The sequence below is a fragment of the Stegostoma tigrinum genome, chromosome 37, assembly GCF_030684315.1.
Source record: "Stegostoma tigrinum isolate sSteTig4 chromosome 37, sSteTig4.hap1, whole genome shotgun sequence".
In the NCBI taxonomy this organism is placed as follows: Eukaryota; Metazoa; Chordata; class Chondrichthyes; order Orectolobiformes; family Stegostomatidae; genus Stegostoma; species Stegostoma tigrinum.
In genome coordinates, this window is record NC_081390.1 from 21720582 (window position 1) to 21746041 (window position 25460).

Genomic DNA, 25460 nt, shown 5'->3' on the forward strand with positions numbered 1-25460 from the left:
TATCATTATGGACACATTAGCAGATTTCCTGTCTTCTGCCTAGCTACAGTTAGTGTTGGTATTGCACAGGTATGCAGTAGGGAACAGATTTGATAATGGAGACCTTTATGCCATAAAATTACAGAAAAGGCGGATATTTAGTTTAAGTGGTCAATGCTGATATTCACGCTCCAGCTGATTCACCTTCTATGCTTGTTTCTTCACTTAACCAAATAATGGGAAAAGGAGTGGGCTATTTGGTCCATCAATCCTACACTAACTTTCAATAAGATGATTTATCTTCTATCCCAAAGCCAATTTTCTGCATTATCCTCTCACCTCTTAATGTCTTTAAAATGTAGATCCATAATCCCATTAACAGATTTCCTCTAGTCCCGTCATGTTTGTGCATTTCTCACATTGGGTCAGAGCTCCAGCAGATTCAAGAGAATATCAGGGCTAGTTTCCGTTGGGGTCTAGTCCCTCTGCTCACATTCCCATCCAGTACTGGCCTACATCCTCTCAAACTCATAGTGAAGCTTGTTTTCTGTTATGCAGTGCTCCTCCAAACTAAGTTTAACTTAGTTGATTTTACTCTTGATTTGCTCAGTACCCTTCTCAAAAGCATGAGCTGAGCACTCTCCACTTTTTAACCAACAGATGTACTGTGCCACGGTACTCTTCTTCAGGTCAGAGATGAAACCAAAGACCTGTCTGTCAGTGATCCAGTGGCACTACTCAAAGAGGGAACATTTCTGTTTATCAACACCACACTGAGAAAATACTTAACTGGTCAGTCACCTCAAGGTAATTGGTAGGTAACTGCTTTATCTATCATTGTCCAGCAGTCACAGCACTTCAGAATAATCTGCCAGATTTGAATCACATTTTTTTCTCATCTCTGAACCAAAGTTAGAACATAGAACATAGAACATAGAACAGTACAGCACAGAACAGGCCCTTCAGCCCACAATGTTGTGCCGACCATTGATCCTCATGTATGCACCCTCAAATTTCTGTGACCATATACATGTCCAGCAGTCTCTTAAATGACCCCAATGACCTTGCTTCCACAACTGCTGCTGGCGACGCATTCCATGCTCTCACAACTCTCTGCGTAAAGAACCTGCCTCTGACATCCCCTCTATACTTTCCTCCAACCAGCTTAAAACTATGACCCCTCGTGCTAGCCATTTCTGCCCTGGGAAATAGTCTCTGGCTATCAACTCTATCTATGCCTCTCATTATCTTGTATACCTCAATTAGGTCCGCTCTCCTCCTCCTTTTCTCCAATGAAAAGAGACCGAGCTCAGTCAACCTCTCTTCATAAGATAAGCCCTCCAGTCCAGGCAGCATCCTGGTAAACCTCCTCTGAACCCTCTCCAAAGCATCCACATCTTTCCTATAATAGGGCGCCCAGAACTGGACGCAGTATTCCAAGTGTGGTCTAACCAAAGTTTTATAAAGCTGCAACAAGATCTCACGACTCTTAAACTCAATCCCCCTGTTAATGAAAGCCAAAACACCATATGCTTTCTTAACAACCCTGTCCACTTGGGTGGCCATTTTAAGGGATCTATGTATCTGCACACCAAGATCCCTCTGTTCCTCCACGCTGCCAAGAATCCTATCCTGTTAAAGAGATGTTAAAGAGATGGCAAAGTAGAGAATCCAAGGAAAGCTAGGCAATAACTGATTATTATTTTCCAGAATTCTACAGAAAACAGTCTCAATACTAAAGGAAATGAAATGGTGCACCCTCTTAAAATAAAAGATTAAGGGCAAAGAGTAAATATGAGAATTAATGGGAAAATGCTTTAAAAAAAAATCAAAGAATTAGATTTTGCTGTCTGGACTCAAACATTGGTAATTGGTTTTAAAAAAATTCTTCAGGTGTGACTGAATGAAGTAACACTGATGCAGAGTGGTCTTGCTGTCACCATAAGGGTGGAATGAATAAATATCGTACAATGTAACCTGCAGGCCAACATGACTCTGCTTTATTGTGATATCAGAATTTATTTCACAACTGTTGCTCTGCACAGTTGACAGTTATTTGTGTAGCTTTGATTTATTTGACAGAAGTTTAACCTTCTTTTGATCTCTTTGCTGTTAGGAGCTTACTGTCAGATCAGATGTACATAGGGTGCTGATGGCATTCTGCAACATTTTCACTAGCCCCATTCTTTACAATAGACGTTTACATTCAAAAATCAATGTAAAATATCCTTTGCAGTAAGGTTGCTGCATTATGCATTGTAATATAAAGTGTCTTGCTTCTAGGTCACTTATTAAAGAGATAATTTAGAAATACCCTTCCACTATTATGTGCTTCTTAAAATTCATTTGTGGGCGAGGGCATTGTTTCATTGCTTTTTCATTGCCCATCCCTAGCTGTCCTTGAGAAAGTGTTAGTGACCTGCCATCATGAACCACTGCTGTCTACCTACTGTGGGTTGACCCACAATGCAATCCTGGATTTTGACCCAGCAACAGTGAAAGAACAGTGATATATTTCTAAGTCAGGATGGTGAGTGGCTTGGATTGGAACTTGTAGGTGGTCGTGTTCCCATGTATTTGTTGCCTTTGTTCTTCTAAATGGAAGTGTTTGTGGGTTTGGAAGGTGCTGTCTGAGGATCTTTGACTTTTTATAGGGCTCCCTTTTATATCTTTTCGCCTCTCACATTAAACCTATGCCCTCCAGTTTTGGTCATCTCCACCCTGCGCAAAAGACCTTGGCTATTTGCCCTATCTACACCCCTCATGAATTTGTAAACCCCTATAAGGTCACCCCTCAGCGACCAGCACTCCATGGTGAAAAACCTCAGTTGTTTCAGCCTCTCCCTTTGGCTTAGATCCTCCAATCCTGGCAAAGTAGTTATAAATCTTTTCTGAACCCTTTCAAGTTTAACAATATCTTCCCTATTGCAGGGAGACCAGACTGTTTGATTTGCCGTGGCTATTCTGAAATTTCCTGGTGAAAGAGAATTCTGGTTGTTTCTTCTCAGAAATATTTGCATCTCCCAGATTGAATTAAATTAATTTCCACTTGAATGAATCTTGTTGCCAGTTTATTAAGTAACGTTCTCATCACACAAGTGCCCAGCAATGCCCATCTCTATCTAGCAATAGAGAATCTTCGCAATTGCCCCTTGACATTAAATGGTATTACCGTCACTGAATCCCCAACTATCAATATTCTGGACAATACTATTAGTAACCGGACCAGCCATTTAAATAGTGAATAATTTAAAAAAAACACCCCTCCATCAAAGGCAGGTCTTTGTGCATTCTCTGTTCTTTTGCAGAAATGGCAGTTAATAATTACTGTGCAATTACTTGTACTGTATTGTTACCCCATGAAATTATGTATCACTTTTCTGGTAAGATTTTAGCAATAAAAATGTTTTCTCAATGAACTCTCAGTATGGATAGATTGAATAATCCTCACTCTTTCGAATTTGCTTATGGGATCTTTGTTATCTTGAAAGATGACAGAAATGATCTGTTGGTTAGACCAATGCACAGAATACTGCAATGAGCAAGGGAACAATCTTAGAATTGTAGAATGTCACTTCAGAGGCAGATCTTTTGTTCAGTGTGCCGTTGCCATATTTATGCAAGTGCGTTACAAAACCTGTCATTCTCTTTCTCCAGTCATTCTGTCTTCCTCTGCTTCAAATTCTTATCTAAATTTCTTTTAAAAGGAGGAACAGGAGACATCTCATAATTGAAGCCCTGGATGCTGCATCACAAAAGATCATGTTCTGACCCAGGTTCAGTTGAGATGTTGCAAATAATCAAAGCTGTATTCTGAATGGATAATAATTTAATTTTCAAAGGTCTATGAAGAATGCTGTACTAAACTGAGAAAGAGAAATTCCTTTGGAAAGTTTGTGAAATTCCAGTGTTACAAAACTGCATGCCCATTTCTGTCACCCCTTGTCCCAAGTGTGCAGTTTTGGCAGAAAACAAGCAGATTTTTTTCCTCATGGCCAACCTCATCTCTTTACCATCTCAGCCAATCTGCTTCAGTCTAAGGACTTAATTTTTATCAGAAATTGCCTTCAGTGAACACACCTTGGGTTTGAACCTGCATGTGGTGTCATTCATCAATCAGAGCTGGGTTTCAGTGCATATCCCCAAGGTGAAAATCCTGTGTGCTGTTGACCCATTGAGTAATGGAGACCCAAGACTGCCAAGCACTGAGCTCCGTCAGAAATTTTGATCTTATCCTTGAAATTTGATCTGCTTTGGGTCTCTACTCACTGTTCAGAGATGGGAAAAGAAGGGATTCCTGAGCAATAACTAAAACCTAACCTGAAAAACAAGCATCTGTTCCTATAATCACTTTTATGTGGTATATCTCAAAGTTAGCCAACAGGCCATGTGAGAGATTAGGACCAGCAACCAAAATCTTGTCAAAAGAGGCAAGTTTCAAACAGAATTTTGATGGAGAGGAGAGCAAGGGAGAGTCACAGTGAATTGGATGAAAACCACAGTTTAGAGACAATGCAGCTTAAGGCTCAGGTACCAATGGTACAGCAATGAATATTGAAGATTCCTGGGATGGCAGAATTGGAAGTGTGAGATCTTAGAGGTTGAGTTTCTGGTTCCTTCATGCACACTCAGCAATCCCTCACATAGGGTCAGTAAACTTCAAGTGGGTTTAGTTAATTTGAAGTGTCCAGCTTAAACATCTATAGTATAGGATGACTCAGCAGACAGAATTACTGTCAGGTTCAGCAAATGTTACTCACCAGCGGTCATTACAAATTCCTATGTTGTTAAATTGTTTCTGGCCACATGCTACTTTACAGCCTAGTTCTTCGATTATTTGCATAGTCTCTTAAGGTGATATCAAAGCAGAAATTGCAGAATGGAGAAGATTATCAGAAATGGTTATCTGAACTTCAAATTCAAATTACTGCCTTAAGATTTGCCCTGAATAGATAGTATTCTGCAAAATAACCTCACTTGGGAAAGTAAGCTTTTGTAGCAAAAAATAAGGAGATTTATGTGGAGAAATGCTAGTCATGTGTGAGAGGCCTGACCAGTTTTCTGTGACCTTTTGCTCATGTAAGTGGAGTGTTAATCACGAGACAAAAACAAAGTTGCTGGAAAAGCTCAGCAGGTCTGTCAGCGTCTGTGGTGGAGAGAACAGAGTTAACGTTTTGGGTCCAGTGACCCTTCCTCACATCAGTTCTGAGGAGTGGTCACCGGACCCAAAACGTTAACTCCGTTTTCTCCTCCACAGATGCTGCCAGACCTGCTGAGCTTTTCCAGCAACTTTGTTTCTGTCCCATCTCTTTACCCATGTGTTCATTGCTGATTTGACACTGAACAAATGAGCATTAAAGGATACAAAATAGAGGCTGGCCTTGTGCTGAAGAGATCCCAAGGGATGTGTGGCATGTTTTCTTGATCAATTCTCTTCTGTTGCACCATGCAGAATAATTCAATGCGTGAAGGCTTAAGGGTACTGACAGAGAATGTGTCACCACTGCACTATTAAATGGAACAGAGCCAAGCTATTTAAAACTTCATTTGTATCATGTGATTGATTCGAGAAAGAAGAAAAAGACCAATTTATTTCTTTGCATGCAGCCTACTGCTGCTTTGATTTCATTTCCACCGTACTGGTATGCTAATATTGGAACTAGTTGTGTACTGCATTCCACTGAGATTAAAAGCTGTTCAATACTGCGTTAGTAGAATGTCAAAAAGAGAGCACTGTTATATGATAAAAACAAATTGTCACAGCTGAAGATCTGAAATAAATGTTTAGCAGTCTGACTGGATTTTAGAGTAGTTTGCTTCACAATGTTAATAGTCTATAAAAACAAAATTCTGCAGATGCTGGAAACTAGCAAAACAAAGAACTGGACAAGAAAGTGACTTGCATTAATAAAGCACTGAACCCAAATGGTGGATGACACAGCAATTTTCCAGCCAACTAAATGTTTTTGAAGTGCAGTGCTTGTTGTTATTTAGGAAATATGGCAGCTGGTTTGCTCACAGAAGCTGCCAAAAGCAGAAATGTGGCAATGGCTGAATATCTGCCCCTCTTTTAGTTCACTCGGTTGAGTAATTAAATACTGGCCAGGACATCAGGGAGAACTTGAGCTCGTGCTGTGGCATCTTTTACACTCACTTGAGAGGCCTGATGTTGTTTAACGTCTCATCCGAAAGTTGGTTCCTCCAACAATGCTCAGATACCCCGCAGCACTGCAGTACTTAACTTTTGGTTCTGTGTTCAAGCCCTGACACCGAGATTTGGGCTGAACCATAACTGACAGAAGTGCTGGAAGCATTCAGCAGTTGAGCAGACTCTGCAGAGAAGCATTCTGTTGAAACTGTTAATGGGCTGTTTTTCTTCCCTTTTCATTAAAATGCCTTCACCACTTCTATAACTTATCCCTATCTCCAGAGCCTCTTCCAGCTGTATATATCTCATCTTGCTCATTCTGATCTTCCAGCTTGTTGTGTGTGTTTCCTTCCTGCCTCCATCCTCCCCCCAACACATTCATTCACATACATATTGGTAGTGGCCTCCCTTGTCGTCATGTCCTTGTGTTCTGCAATTTTCCTCCTAATTGTTCAGGTCTTAGCTTTTCCAAATAGCTCACTCTTTCTTCCATTCCTGATTTCTCTCTACTCCTCAAATGGGAAATGACTTGGGACAGTTCCAACATTAAAGGTGTAATACCAGTGCAGTTTGTTAACGGAGAAACCACAATTTCTGTAGGTGCTAAGATCGATCATGGCTTTGCTAACACTCAATGACTTAATAGGCCATATAATTGCTGATATAAGTCAAATCATTCTTGACTCAAAAAGTCTAATAGCCTAGTAACTGCTGTTGTCAATGGTAATGTATCATTTAAAATGAATGACTTAACTCCTGTATTAAAATAATAACGAAGAACATCAGATGAACACCTCACTGTTGGCAAACTTCTGTAATAAATTTGTGTTCTGCACATCCTCTATATCAGTATTTCAGAAAATGACAGTTTGAGAGTTTCATTTTTGATATAATTTACTGCTAGCTCATTATCATTCCCTTCCAAGGTGTGAATTTTTTTAAAAAATGTCCAAGTGGATGAATGGGCCCACAGAAGTAATGATGCTCAAGGCATTGTATCTGATCTAGACAAATAAAGCCTGCGAAATGTTTTGACATAATTACTGATTATTTCAGTTGCAGAAGAGAGAAGGTAATGGAGAGTTTAGTTGCAAGCATTGAGGAATATGAGCAGCATGTTGCCCAAAGGAAGTATGGAATTGGGCCATCTCAGTGCAGACAAAAAGGAATAGGATAGATCTTTGGCCAAAGAAGAGGGCAAAAATAAACAATGAGATGATGTAGAATGTTTTTGAACTTTGAGACCAGTCTGATGGGCTGTGATGGTTCAGTTTGGTTTCTGATTCATAATTCAACCTTCTTTTGTCCACTGGTAAGATTTTGACACCTTAAAGGATCTGCACATGTCAAAATGCATATGTTTGGGAAAAGAAGCAAAGGTGAGGTTTGAAAATTTTCTTCACACTTAGTAAGATTTAGGATATGGAATACATGACCCGAAGACTGTGGTGGAGGCAGGTTCAATTGAACCATCATGAAGGCATGGAATAGTTATTTAAATAGAAGCAATATACAAAATTATTGTCATCTGCATCATTACCATTCTGTGAAGCCGGTCTTGCAATTTATTGATGTCTGTGGGATCGTACTGTGCAGAAGATTACCAGCCACAACTGCCTGCATAGAAGTATGTATCTAAAACAAGACTTGAGAGAGATGTAATGAAGCATTAAATAAGTATGACTGCAGTCTTTCTACCATGGTTTCTACATGCTAGCAGACAGATTTACAAGCAAGAAACCACAAGCAGGAGGGTGTGTTACAACAGGCGTTCATGTGCACGGAATAATGCATGATACAACACTTGTTGTATGAATGCACTTTCTGAAACACAGATCTAATTAGACTGTTAAAAAAGGGAGCAGCTGCAGTGGACCACAGCTTTTGTACACAATGCATTCAGTTATCATGTATTCAGGTAGTTAAACTATCCATGTAATTTTTCCATGAAATGTGTTAGCGAGTAATTTCACATTCTGCACTTATAAATGACTGATAGAGCAGTGCAGTCGTTTTAAACTTTGCTGATTCATGACAGGTACAGTAAACAGGTAGGACATTTGTTTTGACTTTGGAGCAGAAGAATTGAATCAGCTCAGGGGAACCAGTCAACTCAACAGCAGTGCTTTCCAGTCTTTGGACCTACTAAGTCATGAGAACTTGCATAAATGTCCTAAAATTGTTAGATCTGAGCGAGATTAAACCAGAATTGAAAAATATTTATGTCATCGGACTCAGGAAATCTGAGGGAGTCCGACTCATGAAGGAATTGTAAAGATGTATCTGAGCTACACAAAACTGGAGGATCAGTTAAGTAAAGATTTACAAGCTGAGATAGGACTGATATTTCTCTGGAATTGAGTATCTATAAAAGAATACTTTTGGGAAATAGGTTGAAACTGTGCATTGTGTTACAAACACATTTATGGACAATGAGAAACTGGAATATGGAGCTATTTGTATATTACTGGTTTGAAAAGAGCTTGTCATGATTTATTGGAATCCAGAGGTCAAGGACAATTATGATTTATTTGTTGGGAAAGTATAATTTTGAGAGATAGGTCTACCAACACGCTTTAAAGAGATATAAGAGGTGTGTATTAAGGCCCACAAATTTGGAAAATACCTATAATTTAAGTTGTTTGCATCACACAGGTGTTTTCATAGATATGGGCAATTGTTGTAGAAACTTTCAGGGGAAAGCAAGTCTCACTGTCACTTGCTGACTGACAAAGGTAGGGCCCGCTGTAATATGCTAGTGATGTATTAGTGAAATCCAATAAAGTTAAGAACCAGGGTTCCTAACTACTTTCTATCTGAATGTGAAATCTGGCCCAGGCCTGAAACGTCAGCCTTCCTGCTCCTCTGATGCTTGGCCTGCTGTGTTCATCCAGCTCCACACCTTGTTATCTCAGATTCTCCAGCATCTGCAGTTCCTTCTGAATGTGAGTTTGCTCGCTGAGCTGGAAGGTTAGTTTTCAGACGTTTTGTCACCTTTCTTTTTTTATTTGAAAAAATATACTTTATTCATAAGATGTACAAAAAATAAAACATATTTATACACCTACCCAGTCATGCAAGCCGCTCCGGGTTACCCAGGGGGTACATACATCAACTAAAGGAAAAAAACAAACAAAGAAGAAAAAAAAACAAAGCAAAGAAAATACCCCGGCAGTCGTCTCCCCACACAGTCCCAGTTGGCCCCCTGACCAGTTGGGGAAGGCGCCAGCTGGGCCCAGTTACCAGATAGGGCCCTTTTTTCGATTCTGGACGAGGGGTTTCATACCGTGGTCTTTCCCGACCGCGCCTTGGCGACGGCTGCCCCAAGCTTCAGCGCGTAGTCCTGGACCTTGAAGTGCGCCAGCCTGCAACATTCGGTCGGAGTCACTTCTTTCAGCTGGCAGACCAGCAAGTTGCGGGCAGACCAAAGAGCGTCTTTCACCGCATTGATGGTCCTCCAGGCGCAGTTGATGTTGGTCTCGGTGTGCGTCCCCCGAAACTGCCCGTAGAGGACGGAGTCCCGCGTCACGGAGCTGCTCGGGACGAACCTCGACAAATACCACTGCATCCCCCTCCAGACCTCCTGCGCATAGGCACACTCCAGAAGGAGGTGATCGACAGTCTCGTCCCCCCCGCAGCCACCTCGAGGGCAGCGTGCGGTGGCGCAGAGATTCCGGGCATGCATAAAGGATCTCACTGGCAGAGCCCCTCTCACTGCCAGCCAAGCAATGTCCTTGTGCTTGTTTGAAAGTTCTGGCGATGAGGCATTCTGCCAAACGACTTTGGCAGTCTGCGTGGGGAACCATACGACGGGATCCACCCTCTCCTTTTCCCAAAGGGTCTCGAGGACACTACGTGCTGACCACTGCCTGACGGCCTTGTGGTCAAAGGTGTTTACTTTCAAAAATTTCTCCACGAAGGACAGGAGGTACGGAACGGTCCAACTACTCGGAGCGTTCCGCGGCAACGAGGCCAGGCCCATCCTTCGCAACACCGGGGACAGGTAGAACCTCAGTAAGTAGTGACACTTGGTGTTTGCATACTGAGGATCTACGCACAGCTTGATGCAGCCGCACACAAAGGTAGCCGTCAGGGCGAGGGTGGCGTTCGGTACGCCCTTTTCCCCCATTTTCCAGGTCTTTGTACATGGTGACACTGCGGACCCGGTCCATCCTTGACCCCCAAATGAAGTGGAATGCCGCTGACTGCAGCGGCACAGGTCTAGGGAATAGGCCAGGCCTGCGCCACATACAACAGTACCGAAAGCCCCTCGCACCTGACAACCAGGTTCTTACCCGCGATGGAGAGGGACCGGAGCGTCCACCTGCCCAGCTTCTGCTTCAATTTGGTGATACGCTCCTCCCAAGTCTTAGTGCACGCCTCAGCTCCACCAAACCAAACACCCAGCACCTTCAGGTAGTCTGTCCTGACGGTGAAGGGGATGAAGGAGCAGTCGTCCCAGTTCCCGAAGAACATGACCTCGCTCTTACCCCTATTGACTTTGGCACCCGAAGCCAGTTCAAACTGGCCGCAGATGTCCAATAGGCTACTCACCGACCAACGATCGGTGCAGAAGATGGCGACATCGTCCATGTACAGGGAGGTCTTGACCGGAAGGCCTCCGCTGCCTGGGATAGTCACGCCCTTCAGGCTCACGTCCTTCCTGATGGATGCGGCGAAGGGCTCCACACAGCACACGAACAAGGCAGGAGAGAGCGGGCAGCCCTGCCTGACTCCAGATCTGACAGGAAAACTGTCCGATTCCCACCCGTTGATCGAGACTGCGCTAACGATGTTGGTGTAGAGCAGCCGGATCCAATTGCAGATGCCCTCCCCGAACCGGACATCCCTCATGTAAGCATGAGAGACCCTGTCGAAGGCCTTCTCCTGATCCAGGCTGACGAGGCAGGTGTCCACCTGCCTGTCCTGTACGTAGGCGATCGTATCCCTGATGAGCGCGAGGCTCTCGGCGATCTTCTTGCCCGGCAGAGCACAGGTTTGGTCAGGGTGAATCACCGACTCCAGGACAGACCTGACCCAGTTGGCTATGACCTTGGCCAGGATTTTGTAGTCCACGTTCAATAGTGAAATGGGACGCCAATTCTTAATTTCTTCCCTCTCCCCCTTCCTCTTGTAAATGAGGGTGATGATGCCCTTCCTCATGGACTTGCACATTTCCCCTGCCCAAAGCGCACTATCGTACACCTCCAGCAGGTCCTGGCCGACCACGTCCCACAGAGCGGAATACAGCTCGACCAGTAAGCCGTCGCTCCCGGGAGTCCTATTCCTCTGCAAGGACTTGAGGGCTCTGGCCAGCTCGTCCAGGGATATCGGCCGGTCCAGCCACTCCCTCGTGCCGTCGTCTAAGACCTCCGTGATAGACGACAGGAACGACTCGGAGGCCGTGCTGTCCCTGGGCTTCGTCTCGTACAGTCCAGCATAGAAGGATCTGCTGATCCTCAAAATGTCGGGCCGAGACGATGTCACCGAGCCGTCGTCCTCCTTCAGCCGGCTAAGCAGAGAGCTCTCTTTGTGCACCTTCTGAAAGAGGAAGCGCGAGCACGTCTCGTCCTGCTCCACGGAGCGGACCCTGGACCGGAAGATTATTCGGGAGGCCTCCGCGGCGAAGAGCGAGGCTTGCTGGCCCCTCACCTCGCGGAGGTCCTCCGTGACATCGACCCCCATCAACTGCAGAAGGAGCAGGTTCTGCACCCTTTTCTGGAGTCGCGACAGCTTTCCCCGCCTCTCACTTGCCTTCTGAACACCCTTGAGGACCAAGAACCTCTTGATGTTCTCCTTCACCGTCTCCCACCAGTCGCCTGGAGACTCAAAGAGGGGTTTCACAGTTTTCCAACCGGCGTACTCCCTCTTAAGCTCCTCGACGTTCTCTGGGGTCAACAGAGTCGTGTTGAGCTTCCGCATCCCCTTGCCGGCCGGCTGGTCGTCCTGTAAGTGACAGTCGGCCAGCAGGAGGCAGTGGTCAGAGAAGAACACCGGCTGGACGCTGGTGGACCTGACCGAGAGCGCCCGAGACACAAACAGGAAGTCTATCCTTGAGCGGATAGACCCGTCTGGCCGTGACCAGGTGTACCTCTGCGGCGCTCCGTCTGCAGGGGTGCTGAAGACGTCGAGCAGCTTGGCGTCCTTCACCGTGCCCATCAGGAATCTGGACGTGACGTCCAGTTGACTCCCCCCACCCACTGTCCCCACGCCGGATCTTCCATCTGCATCGATGATGCAGTTGAAGTCTCCGCCTAGGATGACCGGCCTGGACGTAGCCAGCAGGGGTGGAAGCCGCTGCAGGACGGCCAACCGCTCACTCCGTACCGCTGGGGCGTACACGTTGATCAGCCTCAGGGAGCATTCCTATAGGTGATGTCAGCCACTAGGAGGCGCCCCCCCACCACCACCTCCTGAACTTGAGAGATGGTGAAGTTGCGCCCCCGCAGCAGAATAGCCAGGCCCGAGGAGCAACAGTCGTTACCCCCCGACCAGATCGAAGGCCCAGGCGCCGGACCATTTCCCGTACCTGCCGAGGTGCGGTATCCCGCACTCCTGCAGAAACAGGAGGTCTGCCTTGATGGTGATCAGGTAGGTCAACGTGGACACACATCTCGCGGTTGACTTGACGCTGCGCACATTAATGCTCGCAACTCGGACCCCCATTGTGGGCAGTGACCGCAGCACCCTCCCCAAGTCCAAGGTCCAGCCCCTCCATCTGTCCCTTCATGCCCATTGCCCGGGCTAATTGCTGGACGCTCTCCAGGCTCAGGAAACCGTCCGTGCTGCCTTCCGGGTGGCATCCCCCCGTCAGGGGTGCAGAGGCAGGAGGGTCCGGCTCCAGGTCAGGCTGGGGACGCGTTATTTCCTCCTTCCCGCCAGGATGTTCCGGGGGGCCCTCCAGTGCTCCAGCGGCACTTGACTGGTTGTCGGAGGGAGCCTCAGGACGCCTCCCGTCACCTGGAAGCGGGGTGCTGCTTTCCTTCCCCCTCGAGATCTTTAACTTCTGCTTTGGGTGGGCCCTCTCCAAATCCTCCTCGTCAGAGGAGCTCTTATAGCCCTGCTGTAGCTGCCTCTTCCTGCCTGATGGTTGCGGTTCCTGGGCCCGCCGACGCACCTTCCTCCTCGCTTTCCGGACCGTCACCCACTCCTCTGGGTTGCCTGTCGCTGCCTCCATCGACTCCGGGTTGTCGGGGGGGAGCGGAAGACTGCAAGGGCGCTTTGTTGGCCTCGGGCCCATGCTGCGGGCTGGGCCCTCCTGCACGGCCTGGCCCTCCTGCACATTAGTGGGGTCCTTGCTGGGCCCTGGTGCCTTCCCCTCCTCGGGGCCGGGGGGGGGGGGGGGGCGCTGGCCCCGCATTGCCCCTGCCGGCGACCTGGGCGTAGGTGGTCACCCGCCGCGGGCATGCCCTATAGAAGTGCCCTGCTTCCCCGCAAAGGTTGCAGCTTCTCTCTCGTGGGCAATCCTTTGCAAGGTGTCCCTCCTCCCTGCAGTTCCTGCAGATGGTGGCTTTGCAGTCGGCTGCCACGTGACCTGACCTACCACAGGCGTGGCAGACTTTAGGTTGCCCTGCATAGGTCAGGTAGCCCCTGCTCCCGCCGATCGCGAAGCTGGTCAGTGGGTGTACAACATTCCCGTCCGCGCCCATCTTCAGCGTCACCTTGACCTGCCTCTTACTCGTCCAGATGCCAAAGGGGTCCATGATGTCAGTTAGGTCCCCTTCCACCTTCACATACCTTCCGAGGAAGGTCGACATCAACTGCTGGCACATGCGGGTTGTAAGTATGTACAGTCACCATACGGCTCCTCTGTGCTGGCATCACAAACAGCGGGACAGCGGTCAATACAGAGAGGGGGCCCTCACCTCCTTTCTCCTTGAAAACCTCCAGGAAGCGCTCGCAAAGCTTGGCACTCCTGAAGGTCACGTCATAAAAACCTCCTCCAGGGAAATCCTGCAGGCAGTAAATGTCCGCAGCAGCGAACCCACAACAGTCCAACAGGACCCCCTTCACGAAGAAGGTGCGGTCCACAGGTGCACCTTCATCCACCTTCTTTACAGAAACACGGATGGTGTTCCGGACCCCCTGACCTGGGGCACGAGCACTTGCCGCAGCCACCGTTGCAGGTTGGCTGCTCCCCTGAACCAGCGTTTGGCCGAAGCCAGCATTAAGATCCACTGGTCGCAAGGTGCACAGCCAACCCGACGTCCTCCTTTCACCTCCAAGACAGCACTCTCCTCCTCTCGGTCCACAAGAGAGCGGGTCTTTGTTCTGTTCCAGATGTAAGCTGGTTCACTGAGCTTGAAGGTTTGTTCCCAGACGTAGTTAATACCTTGCAAAAACAGTGACAAACACTACACTGGACAAGCAGGCAGAAAGCTAGCCACCAGGATACATGAACATCAACTAGCCACAAAACGACATGACCCACTATCACTAGTATCCTTACATACAGATGAGGAAGGACACCACTTTGATTGGGACAACACATCCATCCAAGGACAAGCCAAGCAGAGACACGCACGAGAATTCCTAGAGGCATGGCATTCCAACTGGAACTCCATCAACAAACACATTGATTTGGAGCCAATCTACCATCCTCTGAGAAAAATAACAGGAAATGACATCACCAACCCAAGGAAACCTAAACAGATAAATAGAAAGCGGGACATAACACCAGCGCTTCGTCGGAGGCTCACTGATGATGTTACCTAGAATAGTGACGAAACGTCTGAAAACTAACCTTCCAGCGCAGCGAGCAAACTCACATCTAGAACCTCAACCTGAGCTACAAATCTTCTCAAAACCCGCTAATCTGCAATTCCTACTATCTCTAAGATCTTCCATCATTTTGTGACTGTCAGCAATTTGATCTTGATGAAGAAAATCAAAGGAACTATGAGAAATCGAACTCTTGCGCACAGCATGGTCCCACAAACAGCTATAAATTGCAAGACCACTTTCACGGAATCATGGGATTGTAATGGTGCAGATGACAGTAATTTTGCATATTGTTTCTATTTAAATAATCATTCAACGCTTTCTTGAATGGCACAATTGAACATACTTCCACTACACTTTACAGGCTGTGTGTGAGGAACTTTTTTTTTCCTTATCTCACCTTTGCTTCTTTTGCAAATCAATTTAAAGCTGTCACCTTTGGTTCTTAATCTGTTCGCAGGTGGGAACAGTTTTGTTTTGTAATTCAAGGGATGAGGGCATCCCTGGCTAAACCAGCATTTATTGCCCACTCCTAATTGTTGAGAGGAGAGTTAAGAATCAAGCACATTGCTGTAGGTCTGGAGTCATATATAGCCGTGACCAGGTAAGGATGGCAGTTGTTTTCCCCTACAGAACATTAGTGAACCAGATGGGTTTTTACAACAAACGACAATGGTTAAATCATCGCCATTAGTCTACGTTTTTGTTAAATTCCAGATTCTTATTGAATTCCAATTTCACCATTTTGCATGGTGGGATTCACACCCGTGTAGCAGCACATGACCTTGAGGTTCCAGATTAAGAGTTCAGTGAATTTACCACTGCATCACTACCTCTGTATCCAATCAGTCCAGACCCTTCATGATTTTGAAAACTTCTACCAAATCTCCTGTTAGCCTTCTCGCTAATGAAAACAGTTCCAACTTCTCCAAATAACTTCCACATGACAGAACTGTCTCACCCTTGAAGCCATTCTCGTAAATCTCTTCAGCACTGTCTAAGTCATTCACATCCTCCCTATACTGTGGTGCCCAGAATTGTATACGGAACTCCAGCTGAAGTCAGACCACTGTCTTATATACATTCATCGTAACTTCCCTGCTCTTGTACACTCTCGCCCTATTTATGAAGCCACAAGCACTATATCTTTATTAACAGTTTTCTTTATCTGACCTTTTTAATGATTTGTGTACATATATACCCAGGTCTGTCTACCACTACATGCTCTCTAAAATACCAAAGTGCATCAGTTTCCATCTTGAAATAGATTAATAGAGGTCTCTGCTTTATTCTTTCCCAAGTTAATGGGCTCTTTAACATCCACTCAAAATGACCAGAAATGACCTTAATTTAATATTTGGACAGAGTCTGGAACACCAGTAGTGCAGCAAACTTTACAAGTTGTGAGCTTGAACTACGAACTATGGAATTTTGTGGAAAACAGGTTAATCAGACTGTTCTGAAGTCTGTTGATCCAAAATTTCAATTAATAATCTTTACCTGTCTCCTCATTTTAATACAGGGATTACTAACATGTTCAAGTAACATGTTCACTGGCTCCAAGGGGAGAATGTCATAACTTGAATCAAACTAATATCCTGACTCTCATTTTGAGAAACATTTGTATGATTTTAAGAAATTGGAAAAAGGATGAAAGGGTAACATGAAGAACAAAATGCTTGCGTAATTGTTAACTAAAAGCAATAGAGCTGTGGCCTCTGAAGTTTACGATCAGGATGAGTTGGTCAACGTACAAAAGTAATGAAAGAAGACAGACACTCAAGAAGCGTTTTTGAAGATGATCACCAAAATACTGCAATAATTCTTTGGCACATACTTCTGAGAAAGAAACCAGAACATCTGGTCTTGACTGATAAAGCTGAGGGTAGCAGAAGAAGAGAAAGGAAGAATTACACTCTGTTTAAGAAAACAGAATGGTTCTTAGATTTGGGAACAAAACCAAAATGTTGGTTGCTGTCAGGGACCATGAAAGTTGGGGAGTCATGATTGCGAACATTGTCAAAGGTGACAAGTAGACTGATCTGACCTAAAACAGTCGTGAAAACAGTTTAATTAGCAGCTTTTTGAAGGAAATTCAATAAATACTTGAACAGGGGAAATTTGTAGAGCTATGGCAAAAGATTGTGGATGTGGGACCAATTAGATAGCCAACTGGACAGGATGACCTTATTTTGTACCATTCTATGACTTATAGTTGTTTCAAAATAAGTGATGTCACTGATGCTCTTTATTGTTATACTCTTGAAAATATGAAGAGAAATGCATTTGTAAAGTTTCATTCGCACCCTTACTTGTAACTTACTCATGCTAACCGTTATTCTGATTTGTTCAATTTCTTGGAAATGATTAAGCACTTACCTCTCCCATTTTGCTCATGTTATCTATTGTAGAGCACCTGTGAAGTGCCTAGTTGGCAAGCCATGGCATTTATAAAGATTTGGTGCATATTGGGACTAGGAGTCCTGGTTTCTTTCACTCAGGCTCATACTGATTTCTTCACATCTATTGGTAGGTGCCTTTTTCCTGTTTGGTTTGAGTAGTTTTTTTTAAAAGGAATTATTGTTTGTCTAATTATACCTGTACTGAAGTCATGGGTAAGAGGAAAGGGCTGAAATCTTGCATGCGTTGACCTTTCGTTTATACTTTATCAAAATAACCTGCACGTTAATGTTACTGTCCCAATGTTTTTCTAAGCTATGCACAAGACGAAAGAATCCTTGGTCCAAAAGCAAAACAGTAGTCTGTGTGATCTGAGAAAAGCTAGACCTCTGAATTCAAAGCACTTCTCTGTCCTAGCAATACGACAAGATAAATTCACTATTGTAAAAATAAATGTTATTCTGTAACCCCATATATCATCTGGATTGACTTGTCAAATGAAAGGGAATTCCTGTGAATCAAATCTCACAAACCTTCTGTTACAACATGACATTGGAAGCAGCCAGGGAACGAATTGTGTATCTGTAATTACATAACTTGGGATGGCGCACGCTTCAAGTGTTGACACCAGTCTGGTGTGTGATGGGAACAGCATTACTGGATCCCCACCTTACGGCATCCCCACTCTTGCGACGCCATTATTATTCTATTGATCTCAGGCCAAGCAAAGTTTGCGTTTACAGAATTGTCCAATTCCAGAACTTATTCACAGAGCAAATTGTATCAAATGGAAACATCAGCCACACCATTCCCATTTTTTTTTTTGAAAATTTGTTGATTTAAAGGCCAAATATTAATTTCTAGGCTTTGTTGGGTGGCCATCATAAATGTAACAGTAATGCACTGAGCCCGTTATGACCATGGCTTTAAAGCTTTATTCCTCTAGAAGTTTTCTTCATCTCCCATGGGTGGTAAACTCATTGATTGCACAATAAAAGTACTTACCATTGCCTCATACAATGACTAGGATAATAGAAGATGAGTCATGTAGGTCTTTGTATGTTCACTTTAACCTCAAAACAGAAGTGTACCAAAACTCCAAAGCATTGCTTGATTGTGAGCAGGCACACCATGATAATATTCCAATGTTTGTTCCAAATGAAAAATAATCTTAGGTTCGGTTGGGTGAGAAGCCATGTGGAAATCAGAAACAAATCAAAAAGCCCTCTGTTTGTAAATGGCAGTGGCAGTGCTTTGGCAGGACTCTGGTGGGGTATGGTAGGTTGAACATGTATGCAGTCAGTCCCTTTTCGCCCCCCTCCTACTGGTTTAGTTTATGAATGTACTTGCTGTACCTTCCAAAAATACATTAATTCAATGTAACTAATTTCTTACATGATTTGATACAAATGTTTTAGCATATAACTTGGCTTTTTTTGGGACTATCAAAGGATATTTTTAAATTCCTTAGAAAATTGTGTTAACTTTCTTGTTAATGAAATTGCTCTTTTATGAAAAGCACCTTGCAAAAATCTGTTTTGCCTTCGTTGGGCAGGCCAGATGACTGATTTGCTGTACACTGAGAAAGATCTGCTGACTTCATTGAAAGATTACATCAAAGCGGAAGAGAGCAAACTGGGTGAAATCAAACGGTAAGCAAGTTTCTTGAATTAATAGCAATTAGCTTCCACTCTATCCGTGTGTTACTTTTTTCTCTGTCCCTTCATGTGGCTGACCTGTTTGTGCACTGCACAATTGTGATCTGCATTAATATATAATGACAGTAAAGGTTTAATTAGTTCTTAACATTAATTTCTTTTCAATCATACTAGCTGGGCAGAAAAATTGGATCAACTTACTGAGACAGCGACAAAAGACCCAGAGGAGTTCCTAGGGCATCCAGTGAATGCTTTTAAATTGATGAAACGACTGAACACAGAATGGATGGAGCTAGAGAACTTGGTCCTCAAAGACATGTCAGATGGTCAGTGGCTAATCAGCTTTCTTTTGAGTAGTTTGAGGAACAACATCTATTCTTCCCACTTCCCCTTGCTCCTTGCTGCCTCATTTATTTGCCGTTGTATTTTTCTCAGCCAATCCCCATTCTTGCCATACCTATCATCTGAAAGGGCAGGGCAAGCCAACTCATGAATCACTTCACAAACACTGCACCTTAGAAGAATTTCCTTAACAATTTCTTCTCCAGATTACCTGTGTGGAATAAGAACAGAAAATCTCATTCGCAAAAACTAAAATATGGGAATCAATTGCTTCTTAAATACCTGTGTTTGTACAAATGGCAGCACGGTGGCTCAGTGGTTAACACTGCTGCCTCACTATGCCAGGGTCCCGAGTTCGATTCCAACCTTGGAAGCTGTCTGTGTGGAGTTTGCATATTCTCCCTGTGTCTGTGTGGGTTTCCTCCCACTGTCCGAAGATATTCAGCTTAGGTGGGTTGGCCATGATAAATTGTTCGTCGTATCCAGGGATGTGCAGGTGAGGTGCATTAGTCATGAGAAATGCAGAGGTAGAGGGATAGGGTGGTGTGTGGGGATGGGTGTCTGGGTGGGATGCACTTTGGAGGCTTGGTGTGGACTTGCTGGGCTAAAATGGCCTGCTTCCATGCTACAGGGATTCTATGATTCTATGAAATCTGCTAAGCGAGATGATATCATGTAAACCGTAAGCCTGAGAGCTACAAATTATCAAATGCACGTTTAACTTGCTTGAAAGTAAAATATTCACTTTTTTAACAAGTCCGTTCTCCATGTGTAGCTACTACTGGTATTTATTGAAGCAGCTGGCAGAGTAGCCACAGGGGATTTTTGTTTCTGCTATGCATACTGGTTTTTTTTATGTTTTTATTTGGCATCTCATCATGATGCCACAGCTGGAATTTGTAACTTAAAACATCACAGGCAGCTATGACCTGCAGTTTCATAGTGTGACTGCAGCACTGCTGCATCCAATACCATTTGCAGTTGAAACCTTGTTTTCTATGTTTGATCCATACATCTTTTTTTGATTAAAAATAAGTAGCATATTGTTTTGGGTATGTACACGTATTAGTTTATACTTTGGGACTTCCTTTTGCCTGTTAGTGTTTCCTTCGGGAAAGAGATCCTCATTGCTGACCTACCATCAATGATGCGTTCTCTTCAGCATGCTGATGAATGCTCCCAGCCCAATATCCACAAACCTGCTGTTCACTCAGTATCTCTCTCTCTCTCTCTCTCTTTCTCTCTCTGTGTGCTTGGGTAAGACGAGCATAATAGATATGATCAGCCTAATCTTGACTCGTAGTTTATGACTTTTGGAATGTGCGTGTCATAGAAAAAAAAGTAGTTGTGAGAAGTTATTTTTAGTAGGTGTGTTTAGTGTTTCCTAACTCGACAATGAGTGCATTTAAAGGATTATCATCCAAAACTGGCTTGTTCTTAGTCTGGACTCCAGAGGAGAGCACGTTCTAGAAACTCAGAAGATTTAACCTTCGGGAACCTGGCAACTTTGTTTTTGTGTCACTGATTCCACACATCAAGCTCACATCTGCACTTTATTCAGTAAATAAATTCCAGTTAAAACAGCTGGGTTTCATATTAAAATACTTACACTGGAAAAGCTAGGAGTCTCTAAATGCGGTGGGGGCTATTTGAGCTCAACCTATGCAGTAACCAGCAGTTTTACTGCACTACACTTTTAAATAAACTTCATTTGGCAGATGGAGGTTATAAAGCAAAGTGCAGTGGAGCGAGCCACATTCTAAATTGGTTGCAATCCTGGCATGAGTAAATAACGAGACATGTCTCAGCATTCAACTCTTCCCAGTTGAAAATGTCTAGGCGGTGGTAAAACAATTTTCAAACAATTGAAGCAGTAATGCATTTTCATGGGCATGTTATTTAAAAAGATGTGATTAGGTTAGGCAGGCGCTGAGTTACTTTGGCGCTGAACAAAGCAGAGGTGGTGTTAAAAACTTTCCTCCTCAAAAGCTCTCTAACTTCTGTGAATGCAGGCATGGTTGGCTTGAACTGAACTTATCTACTGCTGTAGCACGTCCAACACTGGTTTATGTCTCGGGTTATCCACATTCTGGTGTGTGAGGTGTCATGTTTATCTCCTTAATGGGTTTGAGTGACATTGAGAAGTGGACACGAGCAAACAACCCACCAGCAAAGGTTGACTGAAAACCCCATCACTATCAGTGAGTGCTTAATTTGATTTAAATTAATGAAACATATTGAGCCAAAAAAATGCCAGTTTAACCTTGTTAAAAGGAGGTGGTTAAGGAACAAGAGAGTGTACAAGTTGTGGACAATTTGATCTGAAGTTAATACATTACATTGGTAATGTAACATGCTAATTCTAATAGAATAGTAAACTGTCGCTCCAGTGACAACCTCCATTCCACCTCCCATCTGCATTCTGGGCCCTGTAGAACAAAACAGCGAGTAAGACTTTAGGACAGGATTTCCCAAAACTGTGGTTGTGACACCTAATAAATAGTGACACCTCACCCAAAAACAACAATGCATTGAATTTCAGGTATGGTTGCAGGAATCCTTCTACTCATATATTTGTCATACAGCATCCAAAACACCATGATGATAAGCAAATATTTGCAGGTATATAAAATTTTGTGCTCCTGAATCTGAGTGGTCATGATAAATGATATGTTTAACACAAACAGTCAGAAACCTGATAATTTCTCAAACCCTAGTTTGGAAACTGTAGTTTAAGGATTAGCATGGTGATTAAGGTGAAGTTAACCAAGTTCCCACTCATTTTCAGCAATTTGTTAACTCTTCAGTTTTTAACTGACTGTATTCAACTGGCCTGTCTTGACTCATCTGGAATCGAACCAGAAGTGGGGAGGGAGAATCTATTCTCTGCCACAGCACCTTTTAGTGAAGTTGAACCAGGCAGATTATTGCTGGCACTTGGGGAGGTTTCTCTGGCCTGGAACAATTGCCTGAGTATGAAAGCACATATCAAATTTAGAGGGCAGTGTCTCATAAAGACACTGATGAACAAAAGTGCTGTGGGGACCCACTGGCCCGACTGAAGTGTTAAGGTGAAATCCTGCCTTAAAAAAGGATGGATGGAACCAAAAGTGAAACAGATAATGAGTGAATTTTCTGTGTTTTTGCATGTGTCCCAGCAGTTAAATGAAGAAAGGTTTTAATAGAAGAAAATGAGTTGTTATAAATTGGAACAGCCGAGGTAGCAATACAAATAAACTAACCTGCCACGTCATCTGATTCCTTGTAAGCGTGAGGCAATAGGTCTGCTTCCGTCTGCTGAATCAGGACAGAATGTATGTTACAAGCCCTTGACCTGATGTATATTTTGAATTTGATCTTTAGTTTTTGAGTGTTGATGCATTGCTACTACCCTGTCTCTCCACAGGGTTCATTTCTAACCTCACCATTCAGAGACAGCACTTGCCAAATGATGAAGATCAAACTGGAGCTGCCAAGGCTCTGATACGTCTGCAGGACACGTACAATCTGGATGCAGAGACCATCTCTCAGGGCAACTTGCCAGGTATGTGGAAAAAGGCAGTCTTACATTTTAGTAATGTCCTTGGCTCTCAGCTCTGGCAGATGTACAGATGGCAGCAAAATTGCAGTGACTTTGCTGGGTTTGCTAAAAACTGTGAGAGAAAGCATCTGAGTATTTGTCAGTTCCATGTTAGTAGCTGCAACATGCCAGACAATTTTAAAATGGTTTTACCTTCTGGTGGCAGAAGTGGCTGAATAAGGTCAGATTAAAATACAGACAAATTTTGAGCAGAGAGATCTCGGTGTCCATGTACACAGATCCTTGAAAGTTGCCACCCAGGTTGACAGGGCTGTTAAGAAGGCATACAGTGTTTTAGCTTTTATTAATAGAGCGATCGAGTTCCGGAACCAAGAGGTTATGGTGAAGCTGTACAAAACTCTGGTGCGGCCGCACTTGGAGTATTGTGTACAGTTCTGATCACCGTATTATAAGAAGGATGTGGAAGCTTTGGAAAGGGTGCAGAGGAAATTTACTAGGATGTTGCCTGGTATGGAGGGAAGGTCTTACGAGGAAAGGCTGAGGGACTTGAAGCTGTTTTCATTAGAGAGAAGAAGGTTGAGAGGTGACTTAATTGAGACATATAAAATAATCAGAGGGTTAGATAGAGTGGATAGGGAGAGCCTTTTTCCTAGGACGGTGACGGCGAACACGAGGGGGCATAGCTTTAAATTGCGGGGTGAAAGATATAGGAGAGATGTCAGAGGTAGTTTCTTTACTCAGTAGTAAGGGAATGGAACGCTTTGCCTGCAACAGAGTAGATTCGCCAACTTCAGATACATTTAAGTCGTCATTGGATAAGCACATGGACGTACATGGAATAGCGTAGGTTAGATGGGCTTGAGATCGGTATGACAGGTCGGCACAACATCGAGGGCCGAAGGGCCTGTACTGTGCTGTAATGTTCTATGTTCTATGTTTAAATTAACGTTTATGCAGAAGTATGATAAGTAGAAAATATGATAGTTATGATAATATTACTTTAAAGTATACGTTTTTGTCACCACGTACCTTTACCATTACAAAATACATGAATTGAACAAAAGATTCAGTGTTCAAATTCAGACTATATTAGTTGGATCGAGTTATAACTTTTACATCTAAACATCTCAATATTTTTCACAATCACTATTCTTAGTGACGTAATTTTTTTCAAAAAAATTTGCCTGTGGGATGTGGGGCCTGCTGGCTAGGCCAGCATTTATTGCCCATTCCTAATTGCTCAGAGGGGTCTGAAGAGTCAACCATATTGTTGTGGGTCTGGAGTCACATGTAGACCAGACCAGGTTGGGATGCCAGATTTCTTTCCCTAAAGGACATTGGTGAACCAGATAGGTTTTCAACAAATATCAACAGTGGTTGCAAAGCCATTATTAGGATGTTTATTTTATAAAATTCAAATTTGACGATCTGCCATGATGGCATTCAAACCCATGTCCCCAGAGCCTTAGAGGTTCTGGATCACTAGCCAATGACATGGGTTTGCCCATTATCCACTGAGTAAAAGCTACTGTAGCAACATAAACACGGTATTTCTCTGAGAAAAAGAGGATGAACTGTAAGACAAGTATATGGCTCATTTGGCATTCTACTCTACTTCCGTTAATTTCTTCCAGTTGACACTTCATCTCCTGTTAGTTGTACAGTTTGATGTAAAGTATCTGCTTTGAGTGATCATGTGAGAGAAACACTTTGAAGGAAAAGCTTTTGTTTACCCTGATTCTAAAACAAGTGGATGTTCAGAATCTCATATCTCTAAGCCAGAATGTTGTGTCTTGAAGACCTACCATAGGATGTGAGTGCCTTTTTAGGGTCCCAGTCCAGTGCTGTACTGTAGAAGTGTGTAACAGGCTTTTAGATAGATTTAAAGCTGTAATGAAAACCGAGTAGAGTGGGTTTTATTGAGGGATATAAGGAAAAGGACTGCCCCAAAGTTCAACTAACATGAATATTACCAGATGCTAACGAAGGACTGGAATGTTGAACTTTAGCTTTATTTCTACTTCATATGAAGATTTTGTACCTCGGTACCATTGTACCTACGATGGCACCGGGAATTGTGACTTTGTACTCTTTTCACTATACTCAGGAATCCCTGTACTTGAGTATGCAGGACAATAAAACCTAATTCTAAATAGGAGCAGGAACAAAGCTATAATTCCTGGAACCTGTTCCGCAATTCAGTACGATGGTGGCTGCGATTCTGCCTTAATTCCTCTTTTGACTCCCTTTGCAATTGCCTTGATTTCCTGAGAGATGAAAAAAATTGTCCAACTCAGCCTCAAATTCATCAACACTGAGGTCTCCACAACTCTCTGGACTTGACAATTCCTAAGGTTCATAATTCTCTGAATTGGCAACGAAGAATTGAAAGTAGTCACTGAATGCAAGTAGTTGTGGATGGGGCAATATCAGAAGGTATGACAAAATGTTTTGTTTAAGAGTTGGGTTTTAAAGGTCTTCTCGCGAGGAATTTGGGGAGAAATTTAAGCATTTCAATGGAAGATATTCTTTTCTGTGATGGAGAAAGGCAAGGATATTGTAATAAATCTGGCATAAGAGGAACAGTCAGAGACAGCAAGAACTGCAGATGCTGGAGTCTGAGATTACACAGCAGGCCAGGCAGGGAAAGTTGACATTTCAGGTCAGGACC

The 25460-nt window shown here is 43.8% G+C and overlaps 1 protein-coding gene across 8 annotated transcripts in view; it reads left to right on the forward strand.

Annotated features, from left to right (window-relative positions):
* The window catches only part of LOC125467495 (prolyl 4-hydroxylase subunit alpha-1-like), a 78065-nt gene that overhangs the window by 22111 nt on the left and 30494 nt on the right, over window positions 1–25460 (forward strand). For 6 of the 8 annotated variants that reach the window (XR_009443020.1, XM_059640405.1, XM_059640401.1 and 3 more), the window contains 4 exons: window positions 17260–17377; window positions 18804–18900; window positions 19081–19232; window positions 22655–22792. Coding sequence is in view for 7 of the 8 variants with exons in the window: in XM_059640405.1 (XP_059496388.1) it covers window positions 17260–17377; window positions 18804–18900; window positions 19081–19232; window positions 22655–22792 (505 nt within the window). In the remaining variant the exon portion in view is untranslated. Of the gene's footprint in view, window positions 1–639; window positions 794–17259; window positions 17378–18803; window positions 18901–19080; window positions 19233–22654; window positions 22793–25460 lie in introns of all 8 variants that reach the window. The other 2 variants (XM_059640403.1, XM_059640404.1) reach the window with 1 other exon arrangement.